The sequence below is a fragment of the Parus major genome, chromosome 3 (genome assembly GCF_001522545.3).
Source record: "Parus major isolate Abel chromosome 3, Parus_major1.1, whole genome shotgun sequence".
Classification (NCBI taxonomy): domain Eukaryota; kingdom Metazoa; phylum Chordata; class Aves; order Passeriformes; family Paridae; genus Parus; species Parus major.
The window spans coordinates 16,889,388-16,910,204 of record NC_031770.1 but is presented as its reverse complement, the minus strand read 5'-3'; the positions used below and the strand labels follow the sequence as shown (position 1 = coordinate 16,910,204).

The window sequence follows — 20,817 nt, the reverse complement described above, 5'->3', positions numbered from 1 at the left end:
AGTCAAAAAAGACCACTGTGTACAAAGTTTTACATTACATTACACTTGCCTTAATGCAAATTTCTGTAGTGTCAAGTCTTTCTACTTCTACTAGAATATGAAAGTACTATTACCTATATTTTGCAGAATTAGGTTACTTTCTTAAAAGTAAAGACATGTTGGAAACCTGTTATGGTTAAATAGAGAACCAAAACCTTCACAGCTCAAGGAAAAAGCCTGAAGTGCCTATATTTTTATAAATTTGTGTGTGTGCTGCTCAAGGAAGGAGATTTACAGAAAGATATTTTTAAAAACTTCCTTGAGAGGTGTTCTTATTTCAGAAGTGTTGCCTACAGCAAGCTGTTTTCTGCCAGATTTAGTGAATGAAGCATACTTGGCACATGCAGCATCTTATATCATCTCTAAATTACAACTGTTTTACTGCTGCCTCGTCGGAGGAACTTGACTTTTCAAGAAACTTGTAAAAATAAATAGTACAGCTAGATACTGTGAAACAACCACACACTGGCTTCCTAAATACAGAAACATGCTTCAGTACAGTATTAGCACTGATTCTTGGTAACAGCATACATATACACAAGTAGAACAGAGCTTGTTAAAAAGTTGACAATGATTATTTTGAAGCTTCTTGGAAAGGGCAATCAAATTGTGCTCCCTCTACCCACTCTACCCATTTTTTTCCATGCATGGCAGATGCTTATATCTCGAACTTCTTTTCAAAAAGGATGACTAATTTGAAAATCTAGCTTGATTTCTCTAATTGTCCCTTCTCTCTCCTTTTTATTTTTTTTTTCAGTATTAATCAACAGAGCACTTCTTAATTCTGAAGACAAAGACCAGAGGAAGAGTGACATGAAGGACTGCTTCCTGGGATCAGCTGTGAGGGATTTGGTGACTCTCAGCCAGCCTGCAGCACTGGGGGTTCTGATGGCTAGAAAAAGTAAGTTCCCCAAAAGAAAGTGAGCTAAAAATAATCTTCAGTGTGCAGAGGAAGACAGGCAAATGACTGGACCTCCCTCAAGACCCCTTTTCCATTCTTATTATTCCTGGACTGCATTAGACACTGCTGGGTCTACAGCTAAAGTGATTTTCAAGGAAACTGAGTCATGTCTGACATCATCTCACATCCTGGAGCTTGTCTGGAACAGATACATTGCTTTTTAAAACAGGATTAAAGTAGCCTGTCACTTCAGCGTGTTTGACACTCAGGAGGAACAAGATACATAAGATATTCCTCTTCTAATGACAGTGCTCTGTGGCTTATTACTATCCTCCATACTGCTCTCATGCTTCCCTCCAAATACCATAAAGCTGCTATACCATGCTCTAAAACAGCAGTCAGTGGTATTTCAGGCAAACATCCCCAAATGTAGACAACCTGCCTCCCACCCACCACCAAAAGAAATCTCAGCACTTCTATCCCTTACGTAGAGCTTTCCAAATTTTTGTTGTGTATGACAAGCAACTATTCAGGCATCATCTCAAGTCTGCAGTAGCTGTGCTCCTTGGCTGAAACGCCAAAAACCTGTCAACTGTTTTCAGAAAATGCAGAAGGGATTTTTATAGAGAGACAGTTAAAGGAGAACTCTTAACAAAGAAGATGCATGTTAGACAAGGTGATGCACAGTGTGCTCATCCCTTGTGCTCCACAGAGATTCTGCCACACTTCCTGACAGTCAAATAATGCATCCCACACAAATCTAGTCAACTCAAGACACTATTTAATGCTGCTGAGTCTGCATTAGAACTTTGAAATTAGCACACGAAAATGACAGCAGAAGCATAGGTTAAGTCAGTCTAGACATGTGGCTGGGTCTTAGAAAAGAATAAAAAATTTAAGGTATGAAATTACAAATACACATTGCAGCAGTGTCCTTACACTTCAAGGGGGGTGATGAAGAAAAAAAGGGAGAAATGAAGAATTCTCACACATGTGAAGTGTGTGTGGAAAAATCAAAAACTGTTCATTTAAAACAGGGCTCTCCCACCACTCGCCCAGACCTTGCTGGTTATTTGTTTCCATGTAGTTTATCTAAACAGATTAGAATAATTCTGTATACCAAAAGCCTTGAAAATCAGATTAAATTTATGGGTCAAAAGACACTGCCAACTGCTACAAGAAATGTGAGAAGCATCTTCTGGCAAATATGAAAATGAATTACTTGATGTGGCCTAATGCTATTTAAGTAACCCCCTGTGTGACAGGGTTTCAACTTTTTTTAAAGCACTCAAAAAAGCAGACAAACCAATAAAACTCTACAAAACCACTTTTCCACTATTTTTTTAGAAATTTTTATTCTTTAGCAACCCTGGGTCAAAAGGCTTAGTCTAAAACTCACAAAACATTTATGTGGCATTACTAAGCAGCTATTAGCTAACAATTCACATTAAGATGTGCTAATCAAGATGTCTTGTATTAAAACACATCAATATAGAAGGAAGATATGCGTCTACAGTCAAGTGAAAAGTTAACAGTAAAAAACATTTTGATCCTTAATTCACCTAAATTACTCTGTTAAAAACAAAAGCAACAAACAAAATGCAGAATTTCCACACTAAATAACAGAAGTCAGCTTTGCAGCTCTGCAGCTCTTGGCCCAGAGCATGCTTGCCCCAGTAAGACAAGAGAAAAATCACAGCAGTCTTATACCTGAAAAAGCCATGGTGCCTGCTGTTAGTTCTGGAACAGGGTTTTAAAGTCCTCCCATCATTTTAATAGAAAAAAGGACTCATATTATATGGCTCCCTAACCTGAAGTGAAAGAAAAGAAACTCAGCTTTCAAATCCTACTGAACACCAGTATGGAACTGCAGAAACCTTTCATTTTCCACCTCCCATACCAGACGGCACCTGTATGGTTAAAAAACCAAAAGGACCTTATTTCTGATAGTGTTTCACAAGCATTAGCAACTTCAAATTTTGTGTGTCTACATTCAAGTTTACTCCCAGTCTTCAATAATTATGATATATATGGATATACTTTCATAATCCCTTCTACAAGCCAAAGCAGACTTAGATTCATCAATCAACCTTTTTATTTATATACCAATAGATATGTGGAGGAAACATGTATGAAGCATCCTACAGCTATGATATTTACAAGACTTTTACATCCCAGGGAATGGGATGTAACAGGGCTGCAGTCCATTCAGCCTGTCCTACAAGAATCACACCATCCTATCAGGAGAAAGCTGAGAGGGAAGTGAAAGACAAGTCAGACACATTTTCACACTTACTGGATCAACCTGCCATATAATAACAGTTGTGTCCTTAGATCCTGTTGCTAATTTAGTGCCGTCGTTGGAGAATTTACAGAACCACACTTCATTACAGTGCTCCGTTAGGATCTGCTGGGTATAGCATGGGAACTGTTTCCTGGGAAAACAAAGGGGTGCATTCACAAATTAACAAGAAAGCAGTACGATTCTTTTCAAAGTCAAACTATCAAAAAACCCCAATCAAACAAAAACCTTATTTAAATACAAGACCAGACAACTTAGAAAACCCCTCTATTAACAGCTGCTTCAAGCAAGTACAGAATGAAGTGTCTTATCTGGCAACAAGCTCACACCATTAAGTCATCATAATTAACCATAAAAACATAGAACTGTTCTTATTTCACTCACATAATTTGTTACACTTTCATGTAACTTGGAATTAAACTGACCTCATCAGGAGTATAGCTGTTTATTACCATATCATTTTCTACTGTACAGAAAAATACTATAGAATAGGTCTCTGAATCATAGGTGCAATGTTTTTACTTCTGTGGTTTTTGTAGCTAACTCACTTAGCTGTATCTTGCTAAAAAATTTTTCTTACATAAAAGTTCCTTTTCCCAAATGTGACCTTGCAATAAATTAGTTGTTTCTTTGCCTTTGTTTTATCATTTTTCAGCTTTGCAGAGTACCACATACAACATCTACGCATAACTAGCAAGACAACATTGAGCTTTCAACTTGAACAGTTCTCCCTCACCAAATCTAAACTATTTTGTAAAATGCTGAGTTTATCAAATAAAATATTACATGATAAACTACTGAAGAAGATTCAAACATTCCTCTAGAGCCAATATTTAATATTCTAGTTACAAAGCAAAAAAAAAAAAGCTAACAGTGAAATTATCAAGTTAGGTGAGGACTGGAGACAAGTTTTATTTGATTTAAATCTTGCCTACAAGCTCTCAAATAAGAATTTCAGAGCTAAGATAAAAGAAATGTAGGCTTTTACAGCAGATGTCTGCATTTCAATGTAATACTGCAAGTATTACTTCCTAGTACACTGTATATACTGTATACTGAAGAATACTACAAGTTCATTGTTCAGATGCACTAAAAGACAGTTTCTAACCAGCCACTTTTTCTTCAACTGCAGAGATCCTGAAGTGGTTTAGTCTTAGGCTGAGTTTTTACAGCACTCAAGGCAACACAACTCTGACAGGACATAGTGGTACTAAGGGAATGACAGTGCCCTTGAATGCACAGTTGTGTTTATTACTGGGGATAAACTGGCTGAAAAAAAAAAAACAACCAACAAACAACAGAAACACATCACAACACACCCACCAAAGGAAATAAAATAAAAATGAAAAAAGTCAAACAACCCCCCCATTAATTTAAGCAGAAAACTTACTTCCTTCACATTTCTGTTTACAAATACAGTTTGGTGGCAGCCAGGCTGACAGACACCTAAAAAAACATTTCTTCCCTGAAGCTAGAGAAAGTTCTGCTTCACATAGTGTCTGTACCCTCTCAGTTCATTTTATTTTATTAGAAGAGGTTTCCTAGTCTGTGCTTAAAGACTATCAAGCAGCACTGAACAACCATACAGTCTCATTTCCTGTCTCATGGTAGAAAATGATAAAATGTACATATATATATATATATATATTTGGCTTCCTTGGTTATGTCTATACTTACTTGTTTATAGAGAAACACAAGTGTTTTCTCCTCCTGCTTTCAGCTGACCAGGAACTGCCTAGTTGCCTCTGGAAGAACACTAAACCCAAGGTAAAAAGCCCCACCCATGAAAAAAAGACTTTGTTTTCCTTCAGGTCTAGAGGGAAGCAGGCAAGCCCTTATACAGAGATGTGCCACCTACAGGAGCAGTGTTTCATTGTTATTTAGCCATATTTTTATAAATTAATGGTTTTGCTCAAAGCAGCAACTTGCCCCAGGAGGTGAGGCTGCATCCATAACTCACACAGTACAAGGGGCATGCTGTGTCCCAGGAAAGTCTTTTCAGCACATTTCATTTCAAAATAATACTCTATGGAACAATAGCTCTTCCATCTTAAAGCTTAAGAAAAGCAGCCAAGGTTTTGTAGACATGAAAAACAAGCTGGATAATGCTGGAGCACACAGTTTTCATAGTAAGATACCTTTTGGTTCCTAAAAGGGGTGACAGAGTTATTACAGCTGCTGCAGAGACATCCCAATACCGAATTACGCTGTTCACAACCCAGCTGGATCAGAGTGCTCCCACAAAAAGTCCTCTTCACTTAATTAGTGAAACAGAACTCAGCAAGTTTGACTTCACAGACAGCAAAACCACATTAAATAACCTGGCTGTGGAAGGAAATAGCAGCAATCTTGAAACAAGAAACCAGAACCAGTTGTCTCAACAGCTTCTAGCTTTGGTAATTAGATATTACTGAAGCTCAAAGGTTTTTCTTCACCCTTTATGAAGTGTTTCATTACAGATTGTTCTGTTCAGTACAAAATACCTGATTTGTGTCATTCACTTACTGAGATAAAGCATCTAATAAAATTTCCTGCTGTTGTATTTACATAAGTTCAAAATTATAGAAAAAAAACACTAAATAGCGACCTTTTTATTCCCTGTACATACAATGAAAGATTTATTCCTCAACAAAGAAAACCAAAAAAGCAAATGAACAAAAACACCGCACCAAAAAATCCCAACACACCCAACTAGGCCAAAGGCTCTCAAAACCAAAAATCATCATCCCCAAGAGCATCAATTCTCTACTACCAAAATATCTGTCACAATAAGATGAAATCCTGCACCTTTACTCCCAGTAGTGCCTCACTTGCATCTCCCACTCGTATCAAGTGAGTTTTGTAGTTACACATTTTGCCCGTTAGTGCAATTCAAGCATGCTTAACCAAAATAGTGCCTTAAGTCCAAAAGGGATTAGTTCCATCTAAAAAGGAGAAACTTATTAGTGTTCCATCAATTAAGTAGCACAGGACTTGAATTGTCTAAGCTATTTGACTCCTGTTACTTCTGTCACCTTTGTCAAAATTTTGCTTCCACTGTCTAACTCCCCTCACTATGTCCAAGCATGGCAGCACGTACAGCACACCACAAACTGGACTCAGACCCTTGCAACAGGCAGCTACAAGAAGATGAGGACAGAATGGAAGCCTTTCTTTTCAAGTGAGTTTTTGGGTACATTTACTGGGGTTCTTGTTGTTGTTAGGGGTTTTTAAATTACAGTAGCCATGAGTATCTATCTATGTATACACACAGCAAATAAGCAAATTTAGGAAGTACTACTTTAGTTGAAAAAAAGGAATCAACGAACCAAAAACCCAAACTATGGTCAAACTTTTATGTCAGCAAATAGATTTAGATGGGGGAAATTCAAACCCAGGTTTGTTGCATGTAATATCTTTTCTACCTGGCTCTTTCTGGCCCGGCTTCAGTAAATCAAGCTCTTCACAGTGATCGCGAATATTCCCTAGGATTTGATTAATAATATCAAACCTGTTGCACAACATCCAAAACTACTCATGGACTACTTAAATGTTAAATCTCTCTTAGGCAGTCTGATTTTAAGACTCACTTCTGAAGGAGGGAAGCCACAATACCAGTATATGATCACTTCCAACAGCTCTTAAAATGGGCAACATTCAAATGTCTACACACACACACACACCAGCTGGAACAATGCAGTGCAGCAAAACTGTAAGCTAAAGGCTACTTGAATACATAAAGTGCAATAGACAGTAATTTTCAAACCTTAAGATGGCTACAGCAAAGTACTACAGAAGTCTGCATCTTTAAAAACTGATTCCAAGTAACCCAAGAATGCAAGTGAAAGCAGCTGAGTTCAGAGAATCTCTGTAAGCAAGTTTATCAGTCCTTAATGAACTTCCTCAGATGAGCTAACCTTAACTGAAAGTGATTCCCCTGCAAGCCGAAGTGTTAGCCTGCTACATGGATAAACATAAAAGGACATCCCATACAGCCCTTATGTTCTAGCCCTTATTCCCTTAATCCACCATGCACAGCCCAGAAGTTTTCCATAAAACCTACACTGAGTTTTTAGGTCCTTAGCCAAGTTTTGCTGCACGAGGGAAAACTGCTCAAGTCAGCCATTCATTAAAAACAAACATCTTCCTGTTTCATGTCTAGAGTACTGCATTTTGAAGATTCAGAAGCAGCCTCCATTTTGCCACCAAAAAAAAAGTTATCCAGGCAGTCTAAAGAGCCAATACAAAGGTATAAGAGACACTCAATTCTTACTATGTTACAAATGTAAGAAAAATAGTTATTTATATTATTCATGTTATATATTATATAACTCAGAAAAATAAACTGCACATTTCTCTTCTGTTTTAACCTTTGTGTCTAAAAGCATCTGTGTCCACTCTTAAAAGTTACAGGTCAAAGTTGAGTTCATAGAAGCATGCTTCAGCAGGCTTTCTGCATTCAAGTAACCTTGAAGACCCAGTCTGGATAAGCAACACACCACTGATTCTCCAGTGAAAAAACACAGCAATCCTGTGCTGAGGAATAAAGACACTGGCTGTCCAAAATGACAAAAAACAAGTGGCTATGGATTAGCATTACGGTATCTTGTTTTTACACCAATCTGATTAAAATTTTTAAGCTTAAGTCTGATCCCATTACCCCACATCCAGCTACTAAAATCTCCTCTCTGCACACCTTCTTTACTCCCCACCTCCATTGCTCATTTAGTGAGAACTGCTTTTTCCCAGTAAAATCCCATTAAACCAGCACAGAACAGTTTTCATGTTTCTGCTAACAATCAGATTATTTTAAAAGACCAAGAAAAGACCGGCCACCTCAGAAGTCAGGACAGTGTCTTACCTACTACAAACGTGATCTATTAGCAGCGAGACAGAATCTAGATTGCTGTCTAGTTTGGTGTTGTGATATAGGCACCGGTCCCGTTGGAGTTCCACAGCCTGGCGGAGCAGGTTCTGTAAACGCCTCGGAGGAAGCATCACTGATGGGGGTAGGTAGGCTTCAGAGGAGTTAGGAAGAAAAAACAAACAAATGAAGAAAGACTTTTCAGAAGAAAGTTACAAGTAAGAGCACACTTTGATTTGAGTGGTTTTGGAAGAAATCTTAGTAAATAACAGCATACAGCTTGTTGAATTTACTGCTATACACCTGGAATTAGAAGCATGAACTTCTGGAAAGCAGAGCTGTATGCAAAGTATCTGTTGTTATAGAGCATGATGTCCTGGCCAACAAGCACCATTTACACAAGCTAACTCAAAACTCAGTATTTAACAAAATCTATAATGCTGCAGAACATCAGTATCAGCTATGTTCCTTTAAGGAATTCTCTATTAGGACTATGAAACAAAAGAATACCATGGGTTTTAAAATTCTGGTACAGAGTATTACCACAGCCACAAGAGAGAGGAGAAACCATAATTCAGAGCCAAGTGTGAGACCACTATCAACCAGTACCAGTATCACCACTGGTTATAGGCCACAGTTTCCACCACTCACTGTGGTTGGCATTTATAACACACACCCACCCCTCCCTAAACCACACATTTAATCACCAAGTTTATCTACTACTGCATGCAGCAGAGCTAAGAAGTAAGGCCTTATTACAAGCAGTTTATCAGAGTCAAAAAAAGGTTAGGTACAGAAGACCAAAGGGTAAAGGCACCTAAAGGTATCCCCATGAACCAAGAAATACAAAAAAACAACCAACATAGCAAACACATGGGATGTGTAAGCTATACTGGATTTAATAGAGGTGAGAAGAATTCTAAACACTAGAATATCTTACTCTGGAGTTTGTCCAAAAGTTTAGATCTGGAAGCTGTTCCTTTCCCTTCCCACTCTGCTTTTGCACGCAAGTCTTCTGCATGGCTACACATCAGGTACCTGTTTCAAAAGTGCACATACACCAACAGACCAAGACTTTTTGGAATCATTCTTTTCACTTTAAAGCATGATACAGACCATAACATTTTTAATGAACTACGAACAGGTAACTTAAGCTTGAGACCAATAGGGAAAAAGGCAAGGAACTACTACTTCACACAAACACATCTTCTGAACAAATGTCTGCAAACTGCCCATACAAAAAGAAAACAAAACACAAGCAATTTTAGAAGAGTAGAAATGTCTTTTCATCTAAGAACAAACCAGATTATACTCACTTAAATTATAAGGTAATAATGGCTAATAATTCTCAAGATCAATGACCATAGATATGTACACATGTATTAATTTGGGTTCTAGTAGCATTAAAGTAAATCATCATCAGGTTGTTTCCAAACATCTGAAACAAAATACTGTCTACTGAACAGCATTCTTTACGCAACATTTTATCACATCTCAGTACAGCTTATTATTCATCAGGACAGTAGCTTGAGTCCTCACAACATCAGCCACCAAAAGCTACAGAATTCCTTAAAAAACCTCTCTGCAAGAGCTCTCAAAACCCAAACACTTACCCACTGAGGACATGAATGCGTTCTGTATTATATTTCAGAGGCGTCAGTTCACAGCGTAGAACCTGAAGTGCCTCCAGGACCTTGCCATCCTCCAGGTATTCCAGGTACTTCTGCTGCAGCAGCAAAAACTTCATCCTCTGACATGACAGAAAGCAGCAGTCAGGGGAAAAAGGTTGACTGAAGTTTCAGAAAACGTTTGAGCCTAAACAGAACAGTAGAAACCATTCTACTATGCCCTTCAGAAACACAGCTCTGTTATGTTTCATTACTCAATTTCTTTTGTTGGCTTTTCAACAGCATTGCAGCAATTAAGCTATCTGTGAATTTCCTCCCTGACTGATGGGGCTCCAAGTATGTTCCTATCTCATTCCTCAGATCCCCCCTGCAAGTGGTCCCATTTTCACCTGCTCTCTCTTTAGTCATCATCCTTCAAACCCTGCATTAGACAGGCTTTCCAGTGAAACGTTCTAGCAAGAAAAGGGCCCCAAATCAGCTAGTCACATATTTAAGACTGCATGACAACACACAACACAACAGGACAACTCAACAAGTTCTCACACTGCTTACACAGGCGTTGACATGGATTGTTTGCGTAGCTGCATAATATATAACAGTAACAAACTCACACTGCCTGAGGTTTGGGGTTTTTTTTGTAGTTCCATGTTAACTTGTTTTCCTTGGGTGTTGTTTTCGGGATTACAGAAAAAAATAGTTTCCTATATTTAGAAGTCACTTCAACACTCTGAATTAAGTGCTGTTATTTCATAGTGTTGCTTTCATTTATACAGTCTTTGGTTGTTTACATAATAAAAAAAAAAAATCAAGCCTGCTATTCTAAAAACAAATATCTGTGGGTAAAAAAAAAAGTAAAATAGGCATTGAGTTGCAATATTAAAAAAACCTGAAGGCCTAGAAATTTTAATACCAATTTAGAAGAAACACACTTCGGCTGTTTCTGGATGAAACCAAGTATCTTATGTTTGTACACATTCTTTACTGCTACCAGTTATCAGACAGAAATGACAGGTTTAGTCCACAAAACTCACCAGGTTGAAGAGGAAAATAGGGAAAATGTACATGCTTAGACAAACTGGTGAGACACAGACTGGAGATGAAAGTGTTGAAAACTAGATTTGCTTTTCCAATGAACATATCACCAGTTCAATCACCAGTTTCCTTTGCTTTCATCAGCCCTCAGGCACCTCACTATTTTCATGCTCATATTTGGTCAATGTTTACTTAGTTTCAAACACACTGCCAGCCTCCTTAAGTAAAGGGATAATCAGGAAGTTTAAGATGTTCCTGTCCTATTAAAGCTCACATGAAAGTTTAAGGCTCACTAGATGTTAAATGCAAAGTTAAAACATAAAGCATTCTCATTTCCAGAGACACTCAGTTCTTCAAAAGAATGAAGTTTCCACATACAGTGCTATTAACTTACCACACAGCTTTGTGAAGCATAAAACATGACACAGTAAAGATGATTTATATTCAAACTTGTCTGTAGTGCTCTGCTGTCCTATATCTGACAGGCAAACCTGTACTGCACTCCCAATCCAGCTCTTTAGTTTATCTGAATTTGGAATTATTAGATCATTACTGTACAGTTCTTCCAGGTGACACAACTTTTTTCAATGTTCTGACATGTGAAAAACCAAATGAAAGATATCCCAATTATTTACAAGCCCAGTGGTTGGCTCCATGCAGCAGGCCAGCAGACCCCACGCTGTTTGCTTATATACCAGCAGCAGGAGGGACAGGAACTTCCTCCACCAGCTGTGCACATGCTCTCCAGGATACATGGAGATGCCCAGGTAGCACACACAAGCTATATTTCACTGCTCTTGGTCACCTCACACTGATGATCACCACCAGAAAAAAAATAGCCTGATATTTCCAGTTTGTAATAACAACTGTAATCCCTCCCTAACTTACTTCTCCATTCACTGCATATAATATTTATTTAATTTATAAAATATTTCTATTAAATGCGATAACCTACCTTTTCTCCCTCCTTACTTTCAGGACTTGGCACATTAATTTCATTTTGTTAGAGGAAAAAGTAAAAGGAGCAGAAAAACTCTCTAGCATGGGTTTAATAACATCAGACCCAGCAATTCCATGAAAGCATTACAGGAATACTACCACTCAGAATGCTGTTGCCAAAGAGGTGTAATTTCAGTTCTAGGCAAGAAAGTACGGTTTTAAAACAGACGTCATCAGCGCCATGTGTGACGTAGGCATATCAGGAATATAAAGGCCTTCAGAAAAACCAAGTAGTATACATTTCATACAGCAACCTAATGGGGAATTAGAATAAGAGATAAGCAACTTGAAATAGCAACTTTTCAATAGCAGAGGGCAGGGACTAAAGTCTTGTTGGGGAAATGAAATTGAACTGCTAAGCTATTTTGATAACTGCTCCAAAACTTGCCCTACAGCATACTCAAACAATGGCATGAACTTCCTTAAGGCAAGAGTCACACTCCAGTAGCATCACATTGCAGGTCATTTTTTAATGTTGGGGCACTCATTGTCTCCTACTTCCCCATTTTGTGCAATCAGTGACCTTGCTGAAAAACAGATTTCTCTCAACTCCTCTATGCCCTCCTAAAAGTAGTTCTAATTTCTTCCAACACCACCTTCTGCAAAATCTATGACCATTTTGGGTACATCACCTCTTTTATAGCCCAGACAATCTCTTCTAGAAGGAAAGACAACTGTTTATAATATTGACAACTGTAAAGCAAAAGCACAAACTCCACTGATTAAGTAGCTTATTCTTTCTCCATATTTTTTAGCTGCCTTACAAAGAAGGGAAATCAAAATGATCATGATCAAAACCATACCAAAGTAACAGAAGTGCCTGGGATTTGTTATCATAGTATTTGCAAAGGAAATTCAACATCATTACACTCATTACTGCTGAACAATTTAAAATTCAGACACCTCCACTTCTCAGCTTATAGCCAAGATTCCTCACCCTGAAGGACCCCTGCAAAAGTCCAATCCAAGCATCAGCACTGCAGTCTGGCTGGTTTTGTTCAGTTATTACTACCTCATCCTGTCTTTCACCTCTACAGAAAGGATGAGGATAAAGTGCATTACTTTGTTGTTTCTACAAGCTATTATTTAGGTGTAAACTGAACTCGGATTACCCTGGGGCAAAACTAAGAGTTAACAGATTTACAGGGTTTTGTTTGTTTGTTTCAGTGTATACAATATTAGCATTTTTCTTTCTTCAAACTACAGCCTTCAATTACTAACATGAATGCTTAGTACTGTACTCCTTCCTCGCCCTAACTGTTAGTAGGAAAGCCCATTCCAGAATCCTAAATTCTAGAAAGTCTGGCATGTACCATAACTCACCATCACTACATAACCAAAGGTGAAAACCTCAGTAAACAGAACCGTGAAAGGAACAGGACAAACATACTGCCACAGGCAAGAAACTGGGCCATTCTGATCAGTAACTGTAACCAGCAGTGAATCTTCACAAGTTTAATGAGCAAAATGCAAAATAATCTAAGTTTATGTCTAGATTTTAGTGTTATTTTCAACCTGTGTATCTAAACAAGCTCCACAACAGTTTTATTAATGTACTAGGAGTCCAAAATAAGTAAACATTGCTGAAACAACTGCTCTTTGAAATTAAATAGGTAACTAAAATACATGGTGAAATTATCAGCGAGTGTTTCAAAACAAACTCGACACAGTAGCTATCAACTTACAGCCTACAGGACTAAGACCTCAGTTTTCTTTATCCTGTAGTCTTTTACTTTGATAGTTTTGTAAAACACCAATGAAAGCCCTTAAAAACAATCCAAAGCTCAAATGCCCTGATATGTAAAGGGCAGAAAACATTCTGGTCTACAGAATTCAGCATGGAATTTAATGACACTTCAACCATACCAAGTCCTGCCACACAGGGAGTAATTAACTCCAGCAGGGAACTGCCCTTAATGCTGGTAGCAAGAGGGACACCATGCAGGCAGGTGGAGCACTTTACTCAAATGACAACAGTTAACTCAGTTTTTAGATTGTACTGCCTGTTGCAGGCTGTATACCTCTGGAATAAGTAAAGAGAACAATTTGAAGATACTTTCTAGATGACTGTAGAGGAATAATCTCCAAGTTTCTTCCTAGGTGCAATGAAGTACCCAAGACAGATGCCATCACACGCTTGAGTAGCCCCAAAGTAAGCAAAACCTCGGGCTGGCTTGAAGTTGGTGTTTCCTAACTGTTACTCAAGGAAAAACATCATGCTTGATTCAATTATAAAGTTTTCCTACAGATTTTCTAAGCTATATCTTATATGTTGGAAAAGTAAACATGACTAATCACATACTGTACAGCACTCAGTTGTGTTGACACAAATAGAAATAGCAAACTGTCCTGTGTGCTGCCACACCCTCCTCCCCCCCATATCAACACTGCATCAAAGCCTTAAAAATTCACATCAGCCATTTCATATTTAGTGTTTTCACCTGCAGAACTTAAAGCACTTTGCAGAAATCAGGAAACTAAACATGAGTAGGATTTTTAAAATACATATACATCTCCCATCACTGACCAGACATTTCAAAAGCAACTATGTATCCTGGTTATTTTGTCCAGGTCATACTAACTGTAAGGGGGAAAAAAAACCCAAAACCAAAACAACAAACCCACCCAAACCACAAACTAAAAACAAACCACAAAACACACACCCTACTTAGTTAAATAGTCTATGTCATCTAAATTTTTAGGTACCCATTCTTCTTGTATGCACACATTTTTAAAACATCTAGTCACAGTGTGAGTCACAAGTCAGGCAACTCAAAATCCAATTTTCTATTTTTAAAGTTACCTGCAGCAGCACCTTGTTTGGACTCTTCCTGATCAAGACATTTATCACCTTCATTAGCTCTGACTCTGCTGCAGTGGGGAATACCTACAGAGGATAAAGCATCCCTCCTCACCTGTAATGATCTCTCTCTACCTTCCCAACTGCAGACAGCACTAATACCCACCCAGAACCCCAACCATGTGCACAAAAGCTAGACAGGGGACGAGGAGGAGACTGTGCATGCAATGGAACACACACAAGCTCAATTTATCCTTGCAAATAATGTTGTCTTACACATATAAGACCTTCAAAATTGTTACCTGTTTTAAATTATATCAAGTTTATATAAAGGAGATCAACTTCAAAAAGAAAATAATTCATAAGGTTCAGGTGAAGTCTAAACCAAACTTTACTGCACCAAGCTTTATGGAACCAGTTAAGACATCAGTATTAGAGAATGATCTTCAGAACAACAGAAAAACATCTTTTCCTCTTGATTTGAGTTCTCCAAAAAGTACCATGTTGATAACTCAATTAAACCTCTTGACTCACTGACATGCAAAACACTTTAATACTACAGACAAACTTTGCTACTTCAGAAGTCAGAAACATGAGAAAATTTGTTTCAAATGACCATTCATATTTCCATATAGCAGATCCATGCTTTCAGGCTGCACAAACTATCGAAAGCTGCATACAATATTCTCAACTCCTTCAGGTTTTAAACAAAAGAGAAAGTGAACTAATGGTCTAATTAAGAGGTGCTAAGCTTTGACCAAATTAACAGAACCAAATGTCAACTTCTGTCAAGTACCCTCTGATGTTTTGTTAAACATCTGTTTCTCCTACTTCATTTCCTGTTCTCTCTTTCTTTCCCTCCCCCACCAGACAGGAAATTGTCTTGACAACAAATGAATCAGCTAGAAGTGGAACTAAGCAGCCATCAGCTGATTCCTCATTGTTTACAGTCACAGACACTTCAAAAAGCCTTGCTACTGTTTGCCTCCTAAGTGACCATAGCTTTTCTAACTTCATCTCATTAAAATAAACGTTTAAACACAACAGAACAAGCCCTTTGAAGAGCCAAGTGATGATTTTCATCTTGAGATCCAAAAATCAAAACAAGAAACACTTTACTCAAAGCAACTGAAATCATAACACATATTGTAGTTGTCAAGTCACAGGATCCACTAACCTTCTATTTCTAGGTTTATCTTTTTTTTTTAAAAAAAAAAAAAAAGCCACCCAAAGAGAAAAAGCTCTAAATAAAATCCCAAACAGCAATACAAATGCATTTTCTCTTTAAAAGCCATCTGGAAAAGCAACAGTATTGTTCATGGTCTATAGCAGCCCCTATATTCTTGTAATGTGCTATTACAATACCAACTCCACATTAGTATTAGCCCATTTTATTTCTAAACTTCTCTTCCCTCAAGAAAACCTAACTCCTATAAACACAGAGATTGTGAGAAGTATTTCAAGGTTGAAATTAGTATTCAACATAGGCAGTTTCTACAGAAACTGACCTATTTTAGGACTGTGACAGGATTTATATTTTATCAGTTAGGTATGTTTAATAGAGTTTTAACACTGAGTACACCAAATCTTAGCCTCAATACTTCTGGGCTGCCTATCTCACATTCTACAACAGAATAAAAGAAGTTCAGATTAGTATAACATTTGAGATAGCATGCAAGCAGCTTAAAGTAAACAAAAAAGAGAAAACAAGAACTATGGACAACCAACTCCATAGTGAAAGATTACACCACTACAATTAGTCCAACTACACAGCTCTGAAAGAGTTCAAGTGTGCCTCTTACCACAATTGCATGCGGAGAATGCACTAAGGCCTTAAGTTCATTCAGGTCGTTCTCAGCCTGCAGAAATCGGCATAAGAAAAAAAAAAGTATATAAGGAGGATGAATTTTTAATTCTCTCATAGATACTATAAATTTCAACAGTGGTTAATACAGTCCTATAAGCCCTACGTTACCTTATCCCATTCTCCTTCCATGACATGATTGCGGAATTTGGTAGCTGAAGGATGTTCTAAACGACATCCTGACTCTTGCATGAGGAGATCAACAGTCTGGCTGCAGGAGAGATACAGTGTAAAAAAACCCGACCAGTTTCACCCTCACAAATACATCGCCTGCTATGATAACAGTTTACCATACTTTAAAGTAACTTTAATAAAACAAGAATATGATGACCAGATTCAGAGGCTTGTTCAAGAAGATGATCTCAGTTGCCTAAGACATGTGAAAAGCTACCTCTAGCTAAAGCAAGTTGTCAAGGAGCTTGAAAGCTTTGCTGAAGTACCATAAAGTATGTGACTTACCAGCCACCACAAAGAGCCAGCCCTGCACAGAAGATAAACTTCATGAAGGAAGATACAGTCTAGAAAGCTGTTAACTACTGGCTGCCATCCCCTGCTCCCTCCCCCCTAAAAGAACAAGGAGAGCTACAACATCTGGCACAGGCCTAATTTTTTCTTCTTCATCACTTCTTAAAAGACTGGCTCCTTAAAAAAAAATAAACAAACTCAGGAACCTGTAGCCCTCCCCCTTTTATACTAAAAATAGCTTATTTACTGTGGTGTCATCTATGAATAGTCACGAGTTGTCTGCTGCTGTAAACTTGCCTCTTGTGTCAGAGGCAATTTATTTTACGGAATATGTGCTTTATAGCTGACCCATTCTGCAGTATTTTGAAGACTTCTTTTGCGGCTACATAAGCACTTTGCAGGACTTCTCTACCCTCCTTCCTAAATGATGACATACCGGCTAGCTTTAGCTTTACTCACAAGTGTTGTGATTAAATACTTAGGATTTCCCCTATTCCACTGTGAAATTATTTTTTCTATTCTGATTTTAAGAAAGGGCCAACATTCTCATTTCTTGTTTGCAAGTAAGATTATTAGCAAAAACACGTGTCCAGCACAAATCTAGAGAGGCCTTCACCATTTAGAGGGCCAAAGGTTTCCAGAGTGAAACCAAACAGCCTGCTTAAGTGGCAGTTTACTTTGTGTCGCTTCCTCCGAGCTGAAAAGCCAAATCTTGGAGCTCATCTGCGAAAAGCCGCCCCCCCACGCCCAGCTGCGGGCTCCATTATGTTTACCAGATAACTTCTCCCCCACTAACACATTTGTATTGATCTACCCTTATCGGTGTGCAACTCGACTTCCATATTGCCATCCCTGGCAGGGGAAGCTCCTGTCCTGTCCCTTCGCTAGACACCGGCACAGGCTCGGAAAACACAGCTCCGGCTCCATTTTCCAGGAGTGGGCCTGCCCCACCGCTCTGCCTCGCAGCCGGGCACTGCTCTCCCCTCGCTGGAGGCCACTGGGCTGCGACGGGGCAGTTTTGGCCACCAACCCCCCCGCCGGGGGTCCCCTTCCTCTCCCCTCCTCCCCGCTTCGGGCTGCCCATCCTCCACGGGACCCCGCGCCGGACCCTCCCCGCGGACGGAGCGGAGGACGGCGGGGCGTGTGTGCGGGACTGCCCCGGCCCCGGGGGGACCCTCGGGTCAGGGCGCCGCAGCAAACGAAGGAAGGAAGGAGCCTGCTCCCCGCCCCGGCCGCGCTGCCCCTCGCCCACCGCGGCCACTTACTTGAGCCCCAGCCCGTGGAGGTGCTGCCCGATCAGCCGGATCACGTCCTCGTCGGACTGCGAGAGCCGCTTCTTCTTCTTCAGGGCGCTGCCACCGCCGCCGCCTCCCAGCTCGGCGGCGGCGGGGCCGGGCCCCCCGGCGGCGGGCACCCCGTTGTTGACGCCAAGCCCGCCGGGGCTGCCGCCGCCGGGGCCACCGCTGTTGGCCGAGGGCAGCAGCCCGTTGGCGTGGGCCAGCTGGTCACCGGCGGCCGTGCCCGCCGAGGCCTCGCCGTTCTGGGCGCCCAGGCAGCCCAGCTCCGGGCCCTGCGGCGGCGGCTGCTGCTGCTGCTGGCCCCCTCCCGCCCCGTTGGCCTGCATGGCACTGCTGGCGATGCCGCCGCTGCTGCTGCTGCCTCTGAGCGGGGCGGCGGCGGGGGCGAGCCCGGCGGGCACCGAGGGGGACTGGGACGAGGTGAGGCCTGCTCTGCCCGCGGAAGCCCCGGGCTCTCCTGCTCCCTCCACCGCCGCCGCCGGGGAGGCCCGGGCTTTCTTCCGCGGGGGCGGGGAGGCTCCGCCGGTGTCCGAGTCGGAGGAGGAGGAAGCGGAGGCCAGAGTTTCCTCGCCGAGAGCGGCCGTGGTGGGAAGCCGGGGGGGCGAGGAGGGGGAGGCGGCGGGGGCGAGGGGAGGCGGAGCGGGGCCCTGCGCCCGCCGGGGGTCCCGGAGGCAGCGCCGCCGCCCGCTCGGGGCTCCCTCTGGCGATGGCGGCCGCCGCTGCCCTGAGCCCCCGCCCGGCAGCCCCAGGCGCCCGGCCCGCTCCGCTCACTGCCCGCCGGGTTTGTCTCCTCTCAGCCCAGCTGCACCTAATGGAGTCCGGGCCGGGACGTCACAGGAAATTCCTGCACTGCCCCCTACACACACTTCCGCCGCCCGGGGCCGCGGTGGGCACGGCCCCACGGCTGCCGGGGGGCGGCGGCGGGGCGGCCCCCGGGGGGGACGGGGACGCCCCAACGGCACGGCACGGCTCGCCGCCCGCCCGCGCGGGGTCCCGCGGCGCCTGCGGGGGCCGTGGGCGTCGTGCCCGAGGGGCTCCCGGGGGTCCCGGGCATGTGCCCGGTGTGTGCCCGCGCCTGGCAGCGCCGGGGTGGGAGAGGGGCGAGGGTGGTCGCGCACGAGGTGCGGTGGGTGCCCGCTGCCCCGACGTGTCCCGGTGGGACCGGCCGTCTCTCTGACACCGTGGAGGTGACCGGGTAATTTCCGGCCCCAGGGAGTTTCCCGATGGAATTTGGACAGGGAGAAATGGGTGAAAACTGAAAGAGGGGGAAATTAGGTTGGGTGCGTGGAAAAAATTTTTCTTTGTGAGAGTGACGAGACACTGGAACAGGTTGCCCAGGGAGGTTTGGATGCCCCAGCCCTGGTGGTGTTCAAAGCCAGGTTGGATGGGCCTTTGAGCAGCCTGGTCTAGTGGAAGGTGTCCCTGCCCACGGCAGTGGTGTTTGGAACGGGATGGTCTTTAAGGTCCCTTCCAACCCTGATTCTATGATTATGTGTTTGGGAGGTTTTAAAAAAGGAAAATGTCTAATGAAGTTGCATCCTGGTGTTACAAAGGTTGGTTACTGGAAGGTTTCAGACCTGCTGACAGTCTTATTGTCACTGCATGTGTTAGTACAGAAAAGGAGGAAATGGCAGTCTTGCTGTACATCTTACGGGAATGTTGAGAGTTGGGACACATTTGTCAGGATGCGATGTCGAACGACAGTGGGAATTTTAAGGGTCCAAGTCTCTGCCATGTGGTTTCTCCCCGCAAACCCTCCTGTGTGGTGGAAGGCAAACTCAAATCCTGAGCCAAGCCTCTGGTCAAAAGTCATGAGATGAGTGAAATCTTGGTCTTTAAAAATAGCATCTTGAAATAATATGTTTTATGTTATTTGGTTTAGAGCCTAGAATTTTTATCTTTGGTATGCTTGAACTTTTTTCCAAAACCCAAAGGGAAATAACAAAACTTTTTTTTCCTTATTGAAAGCTGAGGTTTATATCTAATTATCTTCCCCTTCAGAAGCTGAGGTTTTAGGAGTAGTGGCTTAGGTTAAACTAGTAAATTTGAACAGTGTTTCGTTTTGAGTGGAACTCTGAAAAAGTCCAGCTGCGGGAAACCACAGGCCCGCAGTGGAGAACTCCATGGAGGGACAAATGCATGAAAGGAGTGAAACCAGAGAAGGAGATGAGACCTCATGGAGGCCTGGCCAGCTGAGGTAGATACCTGGGCCCTGTTTAGTGGCTGCAGAGGATATTTGGCTGATAACAGCCAAAGCACTCTTACTCCAGAGACAGAGGTTGGAAAGAGCTTTGTCCCTGACCTCTGCCCAGGTGTGGCTGTAGGGTTAAATCCAACATTGGTCTTCTAGACGGGGAATGCTGATTTTGTCTTTTTAGCTCACCAGCCATTGCTGGAGAACACAAGGCTTGTGTTCTAGCCACTTGACTGGTGTATATACTCTCATTTCCATTGTTCTGTGTTTTCAGCATTCTTGAGTTCTTTCTTGGTCTTCTCCAGATGCCATCACTGGATCCATAATTCAAAGACTTGTGTAAAGATGACAAGAACACTCACAGAGAGAAGCACAGACCCTGTGAAGGCACCTGAAAGTGAACTTTAAAGATCAAGACTAGGTTTTCAGGAAGGTAAAATTGCTCATCATTC

At 41.7% G+C, this 20,817-nt stretch overlaps 2 protein-coding genes and 1 long non-coding RNA gene across 10 annotated transcripts in view; 2 read left to right on the top strand and 1 right to left on the bottom strand.

Moving 5' to 3' along the window:
* WDR26 (WD repeat domain 26) overlaps positions 1-18,747 on the bottom strand; it is a 31,817-nt gene extending 13,070 nt beyond the window's left edge. The window contains exons 1-7 of one of the 2 annotated variants that reach the window (XM_015620914.3): positions 18,139-18,747; positions 16,520-16,619; positions 16,347-16,403; positions 9,699-9,835; positions 9,026-9,123; positions 8,083-8,239; positions 3,237-3,375 (exon numbers count right to left, since the gene is read on the bottom strand). In XM_015620914.3, the coding sequence (XP_015476400.1) occupies positions 3,237-3,375; positions 8,083-8,239; positions 9,026-9,123; positions 9,699-9,835; positions 16,347-16,403; positions 16,520-16,619; positions 18,139-18,497 (1,047 nt within the window). In that variant the 5' untranslated portion in view covers positions 18,498-18,747. Of the gene's footprint in view, positions 1-3,236; positions 3,376-8,082; positions 8,240-9,025; positions 9,124-9,698; positions 9,836-16,346; positions 16,404-16,519; positions 16,620-16,867; positions 16,972-18,138 lie in introns of those variants that run through there. The other variant, XM_033513280.1, reaches the window with a different exon arrangement.
* LOC117244196 (proline-rich protein 18-like) lies at positions 18,511-19,147 on the top strand (the record flags this gene model as incomplete). Its single annotated transcript, XM_033513335.1, has 2 exons — positions 18,511-18,555; positions 18,617-19,147. Coding segments are annotated over exons 1-2 (576 nt in total), but the record flags the coding sequence as incomplete, so codon positions are not given.
* A 2-nt stretch (positions 19,148-19,149) lies between these two features.
* Positions 19,150-20,817, top strand: part of LOC107201791 — a 31,768-nt gene continuing 30,100 nt past the window's right edge. For 5 of the 7 annotated variants that reach the window (XR_004496738.1, XR_004496737.1, XR_004496736.1 and 2 more), the window contains exon 1: positions 19,602-20,798. This is a non-coding gene — a long non-coding RNA (uncharacterized LOC107201791). The other 2 variants (XR_002001518.2, XR_001520402.3) reach the window with 2 other exon arrangements.